We start from the raw sequence: 14,340 nt of genomic DNA on the forward strand, positions 1-14,340 counted from the left end.
AAAGAAGAGTTCACCTCCTGTCGGATATCTTAACTTTCTCTATGCCACAAAATCTAAAGGTGGAAATGTCTGCTTCTGTCATCTGAAATGTAGCAGCGACTGGATAATCCCTGTCGTTTCTTCCTGATTGAACTTTTATGTTCACTAATTTCTGTTTGGAGAGAGCGGGTTGGTTACCGACATAACAGAGCCCACATGCGACATTGTAATAATGTATAATAACATGGGTGGTGGAACACGTAACTAAGTCATTTATTTGGAACTTTTTCCTGTGTGTGGGTGGGCAGAAATATTCACACTTCAATCATATTGTTTTGCCTGGTGCGATCCTCTGCATTTATAGCTACCATTTGTAGGGGCGTAAAAGTGCTTGGCTAAATTTTCTTTAAGTGGCTGGCAGTTGGCATGGAACCAATTTATCGCGTAATTGCGACCTCTCCTATACACAATACGTGTGGATATTTAAATTCAGCGCAAAGCTGGGTCCGATGAATAAAATATGCAGTGTTTCTGACCACCTCTCCATTTTCGCGAATTCAAAGTATATGTAGTTGTGAAATTACGGAAATGTTCTGTAGCTTTAGCGGGTCTTTTTTGTAGCAGTTCATCTCGTTGTTTTTTCCAATGCCAAGTTATGAGCTTCAATCCACACATTGTGACGAATAGCCTCTTTTTAGAAACCTCATGCGCAATCTCCGCAGCTTTTCTAGATAATCATGCTGTGGAGTGCATATACGCGCGCAGTCTAAAAAATTGGCTTTCTTGGAAGTCCTTTTTGTAATGGCTCAGGGTGAAGCTGTCACCCTGTAATAGAGTATTTCTGTCCGTTTCTTTCTATTAAACTTGTAACAAGGTTCCATTTGATTCTCAATCCACAATAATCTAGATAATGGGGGGGGAACACGTTTAGTGTCACGTTCAATAGTGAATTTGAGATTGGGGTCAATGTCGTTGAGGTAGTGCCATAAAATCTGACCGTTTCTTCTCAGCTTCCTAACCATATACAAATGTCATCAATATATCGATACCACTTAAGGACTTTATTCCAAAAATGGATCTCGTTTTCCATTATTTAACAAACGTTCTCAAAAAGACCCCTCATAGAGGTGGCATAGCTCGGAGCAAATGTAGAAGGCCATCGATGTTCATTCGGTTGGAGATAGTCATTCATCATCAAACGCTGAAATAGTTGTACGTCAAAACATATTCAGCCAACTCTAGAAATGAAGTTTGTTGGTGGATATTCATAGTATCTCTGTCTCCCAAATAGTGTCCTAGTGCTGCCAAGCCCCCCCCCATGAAAAACATCCCAACAGCAATGTGCTGCACCACCGATGCTTCACTGTGGGGAATGGTGTTCTCGCAGTGAATGAAGGTGTTGGATTTGCGCCCAGACCCATAGCCGTTTTTCCTTGAATAGGCCAAAAACGCTATATTTTTGTCTTATCTGACGCAGAGTACCTTATTCATATGTTTTGGGGAGACTCCACATGCTTTTTTGCGAACACCAAACGTGTTGGCTTATTGTTTTTCTTTAAGCAAATGGCTTTTTTTTCTGTCCACCTCTTCTGTAACCCACGCACCCAGCCTGTGGGAGTGTCGCTTAAAGTGGTCCTATGGACAGAAAAGTCCAAAATCTCCGCTGTGGAGCTTTTGCTGCTCCTTCAGGGTTATCTTTGGTCTCTTTAATTGCCTCTGATTAATGCCTCTGCCTGGCCGTATTTTGGTGGGCGGCCCTCTCTTGGAGGTTTTGTTGTGGTGCCATAATTCTTTCCATTTTTAAATAATGGCTTATTGGTGCTCCTGTGGGATGTTCAAAGTTTCTGATATTTTTTATAACCCAACCTAATCTGTATGTCACGTCCTGACCTAGTGAGCCTTTTTTTATGTCTCTATTTTGGTTTGGTCGGCGTGCTGATTTGGGGTGGATCATTCTATGTTTTATTTTCTATTTTTTGTATTTCTATGTTTTTGGCCGGGTATGGTTCCAATCAGGGACACGCTGTCTATCGTTGTCTCTGATTGGGACATATAGGTAGCGCTTTTTCCCTCCTTTTGTTGTGGGAAGTTAACTTTGTTTGTGGCACATAGCCCTAAGCTTTCAACGCGTTGTTTTGTATGTTTATGTTTTTTTGTCGGCGTCATCCTACATAAACGAAATGTAGCTCAACCATGCTGGCACCTTGGTCTACTTCTGATGACGGCCGTGACACGTCTTCTCCACACTTTGTCCTACCTGTTTGGAGAGCTCCTTGGTCTCATGGTGCATGCTTGGTGGTGCACCTTGCTTAGTGGTGTTGCAGACTTGGGGCCTTTTCAGAACAGGTGTATACTACTGAGATCATGTGACAGTTGCCACACAGGTGGACTTTATTTAACTACTATGTGACTCTGAAGGTAATTGGTTGCCCATAATCCTTATCTACTGGGCTTCATAGCAAAAGGTGGTGAATTACATATGCCACGCACCACTTTTCCGGTGGGTTAACTGCTTGCTCAAGGGCAGAACGACACGATTTTTACTTATCAGCTCGGGATTTGATCAGCACCTTTCGGTTACTGGGTCAACGCTCCTACCCGACACAGTCATGTTCTGAAAATAACATATTCACACAATGTGAGGTGAAAATTATCACACAGACCTTGACTGGAAAGGATGTATATGTACTGAAAGAACCTTCACTTGTTACTTGAGGGAAATTAAAGATAAAGGGTTTCTTTCAATACATCATACACCCTTTTCCGGTCATAGGTCTTGTGCTGATGAAATTTTCACCCTCACATATGTGTGATGTTAATTTTCAAGGACACGACTGTGTTGCATCTGATGCCAAACATATCTGAAATAATATACCGTCGTCACACCAAAACAACAAGTAGAGCAAAAAAGTACAAATGTACCAAACAAGTAGAAGGACGAGTGCAGCTAAACTTGTGACTGGCCAACTCTCAAGTGATGGTTTGCCTGCATTAGATAAGGTAGTAGGCTATAGCATGTAAATAGGCTTACTATTCAGCAAAGAAAAAATACATACTGAGTCATACAATACAGTTCACTCTGACAAAGAAACAAAAACCAAAAGAAAAACAGTCAATGTAGGCTTGGCTGGTGCATGTCAGATGCATGCCAATCTGAATTTAACGTTTGTAACGGGTGCAACATTTTCACATGACTTTAAAGTCAAAGTAAACAAAGCTAAAACATTAACATTGTCATACATTTTACCATACACACATTTTCCTATTTGTAACCTTTATTCTTTAGTTTATCCATGTTCACACTCAGACAAAGAGAAAACAGGTGCAAGTTCTTTTTATTGTGCAAACACTTCTCATAGTAAATCTGGACCATGTTTCCAGACATGCTCATTAGTTATCTTTTACACTGGTTTTCTGCCTTTCTTGCCGGTTGGTGCCAGTGCAGCGATCCAAACAATGTTACCAGAGCATTTTGGAGCAAGAGACTAACACTGTAGCAAGCCAATATATATGAGAAGCACATGCAACCAATCACGTTTAGGAAAAATGTGGGAGCAAATGCCGTCGTATTTTTTTAGCAGGCATGAAGATAAATCATTACTCCACCCAGGCCTAGATCCGCCTAGGTCCACACAAACACACACACCCAGGCAGAGGCCAGTCTGAGGCACCCCTCTCTCACATTTTGTAGGAATGTAAGTAAAGACATAATTTAAACTGTCAAATGCATTACCTTTTAATGTCCCATGAACACAAACCATGATGTTTTCATTGTCAAACTAATTAATTTAAAAAGTAGGTTACCTCTCGCATGTTCATCCAAAATAATTCCAGCATCCGAAGAGTGCACTGTGCAGCCGCCAACTTTCCTTCAATTAGCAAGTGTTGAAACTATCTCACTGAGAAAGAATCTGAGCGAGCGAAATAGCGCCCCTCTGTCTTACTACATGTAGGACATGTATCTGATGCAGATCTAGGCCTGGGGTGAGACACAAACCTATGACGGAAAGGGTGTATGATGTATTGAAATAGATCATTTATCTTGGTTTACTTAGGAACCAAACACGTCTCTGACGCTTGTCGTGACGCTTGTCTCTGAGTCTCAGATAGATTGGATGGTAGTAAGCAGTGATGAGGTTTGCTATTGATCTGTGATTGAAACATTCTAAAGTACCCATCCCAATACAACCCTCTCATATCCAGGCATTTGGGTAGATGGTCGATTGAAAGTGGATACATCATTGGTGAACTGCTCAATTTGAAAGCATCAAGCCACAATGGAACAAAGAGACCTGGGACAATTAGAATTCACTCATAAATCAGTGCAACATATCCGGTACATATTCCATTAGGTCTCTATTGGGGAGTAGTTGTATTATGGATTCAAGGCCATCAGTGGCACAAACGATGAGTGGAATTGTAGAATCAGGGAGTTAGAGACGGGAAAAGACAGGTAATGTGGTTTGAAGGGGATGAGGAGAGAGAAGAAGGAGAGAGAGAATAAAAGAGAAAAGACAGATGGAGACTAGAAGAGAGGCAGAAAAGAAACAACATATTGTGAGGAAATTATGAATTGCATTCTGTTTTCCTTTGCTGCTGAACCATCGTTCATCCATATCATAACCCACAAGTTCATTTTAGCTGATTGAATGACGCATTGTATGGTTTCTATATATCTATCATTTTGCATATTATCATTACAAGCGTGAGAGAGAAAACAGGGAGAAACTTAGACAGAATGATGAGGTCATCAGTGTGGGACAATAGAATTAGGAATTAGAACTCACTCGAGGAAGCGGGTGATATACTGCCGGCTGCAGCGCGACCAGCTGGGGGTGGAGGTGCCATACAGGAGCTGTGGAGACATGATGAAAGGTCTTTTCCCAATCGGCTCACAGTCATTGCCGTTCCCATCATGCTGAATCCCAAAGCTGCGGCATAGAAGCACATCCCACAGAGAGAAGGGAGAGTGAGTGGGCCCTGCATGGACAATTTGACATGTACACAGATATATAGGAAAATATAGACACACACACACACACACACACACACACACACACTACACAGAGACAACACAGTGAGTGGACAACTATACAATATAATATCCATTCTCAAATATACACTATACACCGACTGGACAAAAMATGAGGAACACATAACTAATGGATTGAAGTGGATTTAACAGGTGATATCAGTAAGGGATCATAGCTTCACCCGGATTCACCTGGTCAACCCACCATCATGGAAATAACAGGCATTCCTAATATTTTGTCTACTCAATACATACACACACAGCTGATGCAGAGTGTATATTGAGAGGCCACTGCMTAGACAGGCTGCCTAGACACACACTTTAATAAGCACACGTATGCACGTACACATTCACACAGTAGAGAGAGACCAAAGAGACAGACATGTACTGTATAMACATCAAATGCTGCCAGAGCCTGCCTTGGAAACCGCACAAAATCCTTTGACAAACATGTCTGGCAGCAGTCTTGGTGTCTTTGTAGTGGGTAGCATAGCCCGCTAAGCTAATGCGACACATTGCTTTCATCAGTCGCCGGACTTCCGGATCTCACACAAGCGTTAACCGACCAGTCCATTTACCCCTATGGCACTGAGCGAGTATTTAGAAACTAATCTGAATCACACTAGGGGCTTAGCAATATATGGCACCACCAACCAATATCACAGCTTCACTCTGTGATGGTCTAAAGACTCCAAGGCGAGGGCTGAAGCCTCAAAGACTCGGCAAATCCCTTTTAATTGTATTTACATACCCTGCTGTTGTATGTAGTAAAGGGCCCCTTTCCAACAATGCCTAAGTCAGTGCTGGTTCAGTTAGAGCTCATTAAAAAAAGAAGTGGGACACGTATAGAGACATGCTATACATTGACTGGAGTTGACCTCAACTACTATCAACTCTATTAGGTTTTGCATTCATAACAGCACTGATAAGGTCCACTCCCTTTGAATTAAGGCTATACATTGACACTGATGAAACCTGACGGGGTGAGAAGTTTGTCCCTATGGAATAAACAGATGTATCTTCAATCACCTTCATCCCAAAAGAGTGGACCTTCATTTTCTTGTTATTGGGCATTTGGATCTACGCACCTCATAGCGAATTCATTTAACTTGTGTGCTGCACGACTTGTTTTCTGACTTAACTAACTTGCATCACAGCATTCTAATTCTACACTATACTTAGATTGCTTGTCAAAAGATTTTTTATACTATTTACTTTTCAACTGTAACCATAAAACATTTGCATAACTTAACATTAGTTTGAATGAGTACCATAGGAATAACGGCGGTAGATGTTAAAAATGGTCCTGCTCCTTGGCCAATCAAGCTACAAGACCAACTTAACAATATGTTCAAGCTATCTTAACATCAAATTATTTAAAACTTTATCAACTATAATTATATAAAATGTGCATAGAGTCGTGGCCAAAAGTTTTGAGAATGACACAAATATTAATTTTCACAAAGTCTGCTGCCTCAGTTTGTATGATGGCAATTTGCATATACTCCAGAATGTTATGAAGAGTGATCAGATGAATTGCAATTAATTGCAAAGTCCCTCTTTGCCATGCAAATTAACTGAATCCCCCAAAATTCCACTGCATTTCAGCTCTGCCACAAAGGACCAGCTGACATCATGTCAGTGATTCTCTCGTTAACACAGGTGTGAGTGTTGACGGGGACAGGTTGGAGATCACTCTGTCATGCTGATTGAGTTCGAATAACAGACTGGAAGCTTCAAAAGGGGGTGGTGCTTGGAATCATTGTCCTTCCTCTGTCAACCATGGTTACCTGCAAGGAAACAGGTGCCGTCATCATTGCTTTGCACAAAAAGGGCTTCACAGACAAGGATATTGCTGCCAGTAAGATTGCACCTAAATCAACCATTTATCGGATCATCAAAGAACTTCAAGGAAAGCGGTTCAATTGTTGTGAAGAAGGCTTCAGGGCGCCCAAGAAAGTCCAGCAAGCGCCAGGACCATCTCCTAAAGTTGATCTCAGCTGCGGGATCGGTGCACCACCAGTACAGAGCTTGCTCAGGAATGGCAGCAGGTGTGTGAGTGCATCTGTACGCACAGTGGGCGCGAATACTTTTGGAGGATGGCCTGGTGTCAAGAAGGGCAGCAAAGAAGCCAGGAAAAACATCAGGGACAGACTTATTTCTGCAAAAAGGTACAGGGATTGGACTGCTGAGGACTGGGTAAAGTCATTTTCTCCGATGAATCCCCTTTCAGATTGTTTTGGGGCCCTCGGAAAAAAGCTTGGTCCGGAGAAGACAAGGTAGCACTACCATCAGTCTCTGCGTCATGCCAACAGTAAAGCATCCTGAGACCATTCATGTTGGGTTGCTTCTCAGCCAAGGGAGTGGGGCTCACTCACAATATTTGCCTAAGAACACAGCCATGAATAAAAATGGTACCAACACATCCTCCGAGAGCAACTTCTCCCACCATCCGGAACAGTTTGGTGATGAACAATGCCTTTTCCAGCATGATGGAGCACCTTGCCATAAGGCAAAAGTGAATAACTAAGTGGCTCGGGGAACAAAACATCGATATTTTGGGTCCATGGCCAGGAAACTCCCCAGAACTTAATCCATTGAGAGCTTGTGGTCAATCCTCAAGCGGCGGGTAGACAAACAAAAACCCACAAATTCTGACAAACTTCAAGCATTGATTATGCAAGAATGGGCTGACATCAGTCAGGATGTGGCCCAGAAGTTAATTGACAAGCATGCCAGGGCGGATTGCAGAGGTTTTGAAAAAGAAGGGTCAACACTGCAAATATTGACTCTTTGCATCAACTTCATGTAATTGTCAATAAAAGCCTTTGACACTAATGAATTGCTTGTAATTATACTTCAGTATTCCATAGTAACATCTGACAAAATATCTAAAGACACTGAGGCAGCAGACTTTGTGAAAATTAATATTTGTGTCTTCTCAAAACTTTTGGCCACGACTGTACATTTGCATAAAAATACTCACCCCCTACTGCCATTGACCCATAGAAACGCATTGAAAACAGATTAACTACATGTCCTCAAATAAATATCAAACAAAGTTTGTTCGAAGTGTCTGTCTTATATCTGACAGACATAAGAAAGATCAGGAAATTGTTTGTCACTAAACCGTCTCCATATATACTGTACTTCCATATTCTTTTTGAGTCTTGTGGGGCATGTGGGCGTCCTAGGAGCAAAAACAACTGACATGTACAGTACAGTCAACGTTTGGACACACCTATCATTGAAGGGTTTTTTCTTATTTTTACTATTTTCTACATTGTAGAATAATTGTGAAGACATCAAAACTATGAAAATACACATAGGAATAATGTAGTCACAAAAAAAGTGTTAAACAAATCAATATTATTTGAGATTCTTCAAAGTAGCCACCCTTTGCCTTGATGACAGCTTTGCACACTCTTGGCATTCTCTCACCAGCTTCACCTGGATGCATTTCCAACAGTCTTGAAGGAGTTTCCATATATGCTCAGCACTTGTTGGCTGCTTTTCCTTCATTCTGCGCGTCCAACTCATCCCAACCATCTCAATTGATTGTGGAGGCCAGGTCTATCTCATGATGCAGCATTCCATCACTCTCCTTCTTGGTCAAATAGCCCGTACACAGCATGGATGTGTGTTTTGGGTCATTGTCCTGTTGAAAACAAATGATAGTCCCACTAAGCGCAAACTATATGGGATGGTGTATCGCTTCAGATTGCTGTGATAGACATGTTGGTTAAGTGTGCCTTGAATTCTAAATAAATCACTGACAGTGTCACCAGCAAAGCACCCCACACCATCACCCCACCTCCTCTGTGCTTCACGGTAGGAACCACACATGCGGAGATCATCCGTTCACCTTCTCTGCTTCTCACAAAGACACGGTGGTTGGAACCAAAAATCTCAAATTTGGACTCCAGACCAATTCCACCGGTCTAATGTCCATTGCTCGTGTTTCTTGGCCCAAGCAAGTCTCTTCTTCTTATTGGTGTCCTTTAGTACTGGAGTCTTTGCAGAAATTCAACCACGAAGGCCTGATTCACGCAGTCTCCTCTGAACAGAGGAGGCTGGTAACTCTAATGTTATCCTCTGCAGCATAGGTAACTCTGCGTCTTCCTTTCCTGTGGCGATCCTCATGAGAGCCAGTTTCATCATAGTGCCTGATGGTGTTTGCGACTGCACCTGAAGAAACTTTCAAAGTTCTTAAAATGTTCCTGAATTGACTAACCTTCATGTCTTAAAGTAATGATGGACTGTCATTTCTCTTAGTTTATTTGAGCTGTTCTTGCCATAATATGGACCTGGTATTTTACCAAATAGGACTATCTTCTGTAATCCACCCCTACCTTGTCACAAGACAACTGATTGGCTCAAACATGAATAAGGAAAGAAATTCCACAATTTAACAAGGCACACCTTTGTTTAACATTTTTTGGGTTACTACATGATTCAGTATGTGTTATTTCATAGTTTTGATGTCTTCACTATTATTCTACAATGTAGAAAATAGTAAAAATAAAGAAAATCCCTGTAATAAGTAGGTGTCCAAACTTTTGACTGGTACTATACATGTTCGTGAGAGTCTCACCTTTACACAGATGGGTCATATTAGTGTGTAGCCTCAACTATTCGGACTCTACAGACAGAAGTTGGCAGGTCGGCTGTACCGACTTCAGATGAGTCTTGTGTGGCCTGTGGTCGTCCTAGAGCAAAACAACCGACATGTACGTGTGAGTCTCATCTTTCCATTTTCGGCCTGACAAGCACCGCTCTAGTTCTGTCACCTTTCACAGCAGATGCAGAAGTGTTACTTAAGCAGATGTGGTGGATTGAGACGCATCCAATGCAAAAAAAAACAGATGTCTAGCTTAAACTGATAGATTATTAAATGTTTTGTATTATGCTAATATGATTTCAGCAGGGGCGAGGACAGCGACCTTAGGGGGTWWAAATCATTCAWGCTAGAGACACCAAACCCTCTCTCTCTCTCTCATTAGTCACATGTGCCAAATACAACAGGTATAGTTGTAGACCTTACAGTGAAATACTTACTTTCAAGCCCCTAACCAACAATGCAGATAAAAAAAAAAAATACTGATAAGAATAAGAAATAAATGTAACAAGTAATTAAAGAGCAGCTTTTAAATAACAATAGCGAGACTATATACCAGTTAGTTGAGGTAATATGTCTATTTATCTATCTATTCAACTTCAAGGGGCTTTATTGGCATGGGAAACATGTGTTAACATTGCCAAAGCAGAGTGAGTAGATATTATACAAAAGTGAAAATAACAATACAAAATTAACAGTAAACATACACATACAGAATCTCCTCTCCTCTCTCTCTCTCTCTCTCCTCTCTCTCTCTCTCTCTCTCTCTCTCTCTCTCTCTCTCTCTCTCTCTCTTCTCTCTCTCTCTCTCTCTCTCTCTCTTCTCTCTCTCTCTCTCTTCTTCTCTCTCTCTCCTCTCTCTCTCTCTCCTCTCTCTCCTCTCTCTCCTCTCTCTCTCTCTCTCTCTCTCTCTCTCAAATTCAATTCAATTCAATTCAAGGGGCTTTATTGGCATGGGAAACATGTTTAACATTCCAAAGCAAGTGAGGTAGATATTATACAAAAGTGAAATAAACAATACAAATTAACAGTAAACATTACACATACAGAAGTTTCAAAACAATAAAGACATTACAAAATGTTATATTATATATATACAGTGTTGTAACAATGTACAAATAGTTAAATCACACAAGTTAAAATAAATAAGCATTAAATATGGGTTGTATTTACAATGGTGTTTGTTCTTCACTGGTTGCCCTTTTCTTGTGGCAACAGGCACAAATCTTGCTGCTGTGATGGCACACTGTGGAATTCCTCCCAGTAGATATGGGAGTTTATCAAAAATTGGATTTGTTTCAAATTCTTTGTGGATCTGTGTAATCTGAGGGAAATATGTCTCTCTAATATGGTCATACATTGGGCAGGAGGTTAGGAAGTGCAGCTCAGTTTCCACCTCATTTTGTGGGCAGTGTGACACATAGCCTGTCTTCTCTTTGAGAGACCATGTCTGCCTACGGCGGCCTTTCTCAATAGCAAGGCTATGCTCACTGAGTTGTACATAGTCAAAGCTTTCCTTAAGTTTGGGTCAGTCACAGTGGTCAGGTATTCTGCCACTGTGTACTCTCTGTTTAGGGCCAAATAGCATTCTAGTTTGCTCTGTTTTTTTGTTAATTCTTTCCAATGTGTCAAGTAATTATCTTTTTGTTTTCTCATGATTTTGGTTGGGTCTAATTGTGCTGTTGTCCTGGGCTCTGTGGGGTGTGTGTTTTGTTGTCAGAGCCCTAGGACCAGCTTGCTTAGGGGACTCTTCTCCAGGTTCATCTCTCTGTAGGTGATGGCTTTGTTATGGAAGGTTTGGGAATCGCTTCCTTTTAGGTGGTTGTAGAATTTAACGGCTCTTTTCTGGATTTTGATAATTAGTGGGTATCGGCCTAATTCTGCTCTGCATGCATATTATTTGGTGTTCTACGTTGTACACGGAGGATATTTTTGCAGAATTCTCTCTCTCTCTCTCTCTCTCTCTTCTCTCTCTCTCTCTCTCTGCAGTTTAAAAAATATAATAACCAGTTAGTTGAGGTAATATGTACATGTGGGTAGAGTTATTAAAGTGACTATGCATAGATGATAACGACAGATGTAGCAGCGGCATAAAAGAGGGGGAGAGGGCAATGCAAATAGTCTAGAAGCTGGTTAAAGTCTCTTGGACCTAGACCTGGCGCTCCGGTACCACTTGCCGTGCGTAGCAGAGAGAACAGTCTATGACTAGGGTGGCTGCAGTCTTTGACAATATACCTGACACCGCCTGGTATAGAGGTCCTGGATGGCAGAAGCTTGGCCCCAGTGATGTACTGGGCCATTCGCACTACCCTCTGTCGTGCCTTGCGGTCGGAAGCCGAGCAGTTGCCCTACCAGGCAGTGATGCAAACCAGTCAGGATGCTCTCAATGGCGCAGCTGTAGAACCATTTGAGGATCTGAGGACCTATGCCAAATCTTTTGGGGGAATAGGCGTTGTCGTGCCCTCTTCACGACTGTCTTGGTGTGCTTGGACAATGTTAGTTTGTTGGTGATGTGGACACCAAGAAACTAGATGCTCTCCACCTGCTCCACTGCAGCCCTTTTGATGAGAATAGGGGCGTGCTTGGTCCTCTTTTTCCTGTAGTCCACAATCATCTCCTTTGTCTTTCGTCCTCCCTCTCCATCTCATTTTCTCCATCTCATTCCCACTCATTTTCTCTCTCATTCAGTCTCTCTCCTCATGTTTTAACACCCCCACTTTGCTATATGTTAGCTCTCCTGGATAATTAGCTACTGAAAAACAACAGGTTTGTGTCATGCATTGGTGTTTGGCTGTATGTGTTTTTGATTGTCTAATTAGTTTAATTCCAAAGCCATAGTGTCTGCCTCGACAACAACAGAACATATTTCCAAAGCCATAGTGTCTGCCTCGACAACAACAGAACACTGAGGACAAAGAACATCATTAATAGGTTCTAAAGGGTGGAGGGACCAGAGCAATGTCCCATGGTATCACATTCCACAGCTCCTCTTTCATTCAGGTGAGCATTGAATGCTTATCAAATACTTCAAATGTTGCATTCCCTCAGCCACACATAATAACTAAGCGACACAAGGGTGGGATGGGCGGTACATAAATCCAACACCTGCTTGTTATTATTATTTAAAAGAACCACCTATTTTTGTTTCATCACATCACACAATGGAGATGAAACACCATGCAGATTACTCTACGGCTGCGTTTAGACAGGCAGCCCAATTTGATATTTTTTTCACTAATTGGTCGTTTGACCAATCAGATCAGCTCTGACAAGATCAAAGACCAACTAGTGGGAAAAAAAGATCAGAATTGGGCTGCCTGTGCGACGCCTGTGTAACACGAATCAATTTGGACATTTCTGTTGCAGCAAGTTGCAAGCTGTGACATCTCAAGCGACCTTGCTGATACACAAAGGCAAAGCAATTCAAATGGAACATGCAATCTTTTCATACATCACATCATTTTTCATAAATTATTTGTTTATCCAAATGTTTGGTAATTATAACAGCATTGATATAGGCAAAATTCTGTCTGTTAAAATTTAGCTAGCTAGCTAGCCAAAATGTTGCCTATTTACCAACCATGTTTTTAACAACAGCTAGCTAGCTAACCAAGATAGCGGCGAGCTAAGCTCTAGGTCTGAGTTCACTTATAAAATTACATTTATTAGGCCTCCCGAGTGGCTCAGCGGTCTAAGGCACTGCATCGAGGTGCTTGAGGCGTCACTACAGACCCAGGTTCGATCCAAGGCTGTATCACAGCCGGCCGTGATCAGGAGACCCATGAGGCGGCACACAATTGGACTAGCGTCGTCCTGGTTAGGGGAGGGTTTGGCCGGCCCGGATGTCTTTGTCCCATTGCGCTCTAGCGACTCTTTGTGGCGGGCTGGGCGCCTGCAAGCTGACGGTCGCCAGGTGTACAGTGTTTTCTCCGACACATTGTGCGGCTAGCTTCCGGGTTAAGCAAGCATTGTGTAAAGAAGCAGTGCAGCTTAGCAGGGTTGTGTTTCGGAGGGCGCATGGCTCTCGACCTTCGCCGCTCCCGAGTCCGTACTACCAATTGGATATCACGGAAAAGTGGTAAAAGTACAAAGAATATATATAATAATAAACATGACAACTGGAACAGAATGATATGACGAGTAATGTTAACTTGTTTCTGCTTACTGACTGGACATTGTATCCAGTCAGTTTCTATCTCTTGCGATGATGCAATGCAACTATGTTGCAGGCAGTTTGAGGGTGACAGGTGGACATAAATTGCATCCAGGTTGCTTTGTATGACATCTGCTTTAGTGTGAAGAACTCAATATCTGAGTGCGTTGGCGCATGTGGCTTACTGTTCGTGTGAAGAACAATATCTTAGTGTGATGTTGTCAACAAAGAAGATAAAAGGGTGTTGGATAACTGTAATTGGTAGCAGAGAGACATGAGATATCAGACAGAAGCTTTAAAGCTTGTTTTGGCCACCTGGGTCTGTTTTTCCTCTTTCCTATCTTCCAAAATAGAGAAGCCATTTTTGGTGTAGACTACTCTTCACTACCCACTGAGCACACCACATCATTACAACCTGGATAATTGGGAAAAATTTGGTGTGAGACGTTGATAAATGAGATTCACCCACTCAAAAAATACAGCTAAAAGTGTTGGAATTCCCAAAGTGTCACTATGCTTTCAACCATCTAAAAGCACAACCAAATTCCAATGGAAAAA

General features: G+C 41.9%; 1 protein-coding gene across 1 annotated transcript in view; it reads right to left on the reverse strand.

Annotated features, from left to right (window-relative positions):
* Window positions 1–2,188: 2,188 nt before the first annotated feature.
* The window catches only part of LOC112076506 (A disintegrin and metalloproteinase with thrombospondin motifs 7-like), a 50,070-nt gene continuing 37,918 nt past the window's right edge, over window positions 2,189–14,340 (reverse strand). The window contains exons 6-7 of the mRNA XM_070441356.1: window positions 4,767–4,910; window positions 2,189–2,312 (exon numbers count right to left, since the gene is read on the reverse strand). Coding sequence (XP_070297457.1) covers window positions 2,189–2,312; window positions 4,767–4,910 — 268 coding nt within the window. The remainder of the gene's footprint in view (window positions 2,313–4,766; window positions 4,911–14,340) is intronic.

The sequence above is a fragment of the Salvelinus sp. IW2-2015 genome, unplaced genomic scaffold (genome assembly GCF_002910315.2).
Source record: "Salvelinus sp. IW2-2015 unplaced genomic scaffold, ASM291031v2 Un_scaffold3799, whole genome shotgun sequence".
NCBI lineage: Eukaryota > Metazoa > Chordata > Actinopteri > Salmoniformes > Salmonidae > Salvelinus > Salvelinus sp. IW2-2015.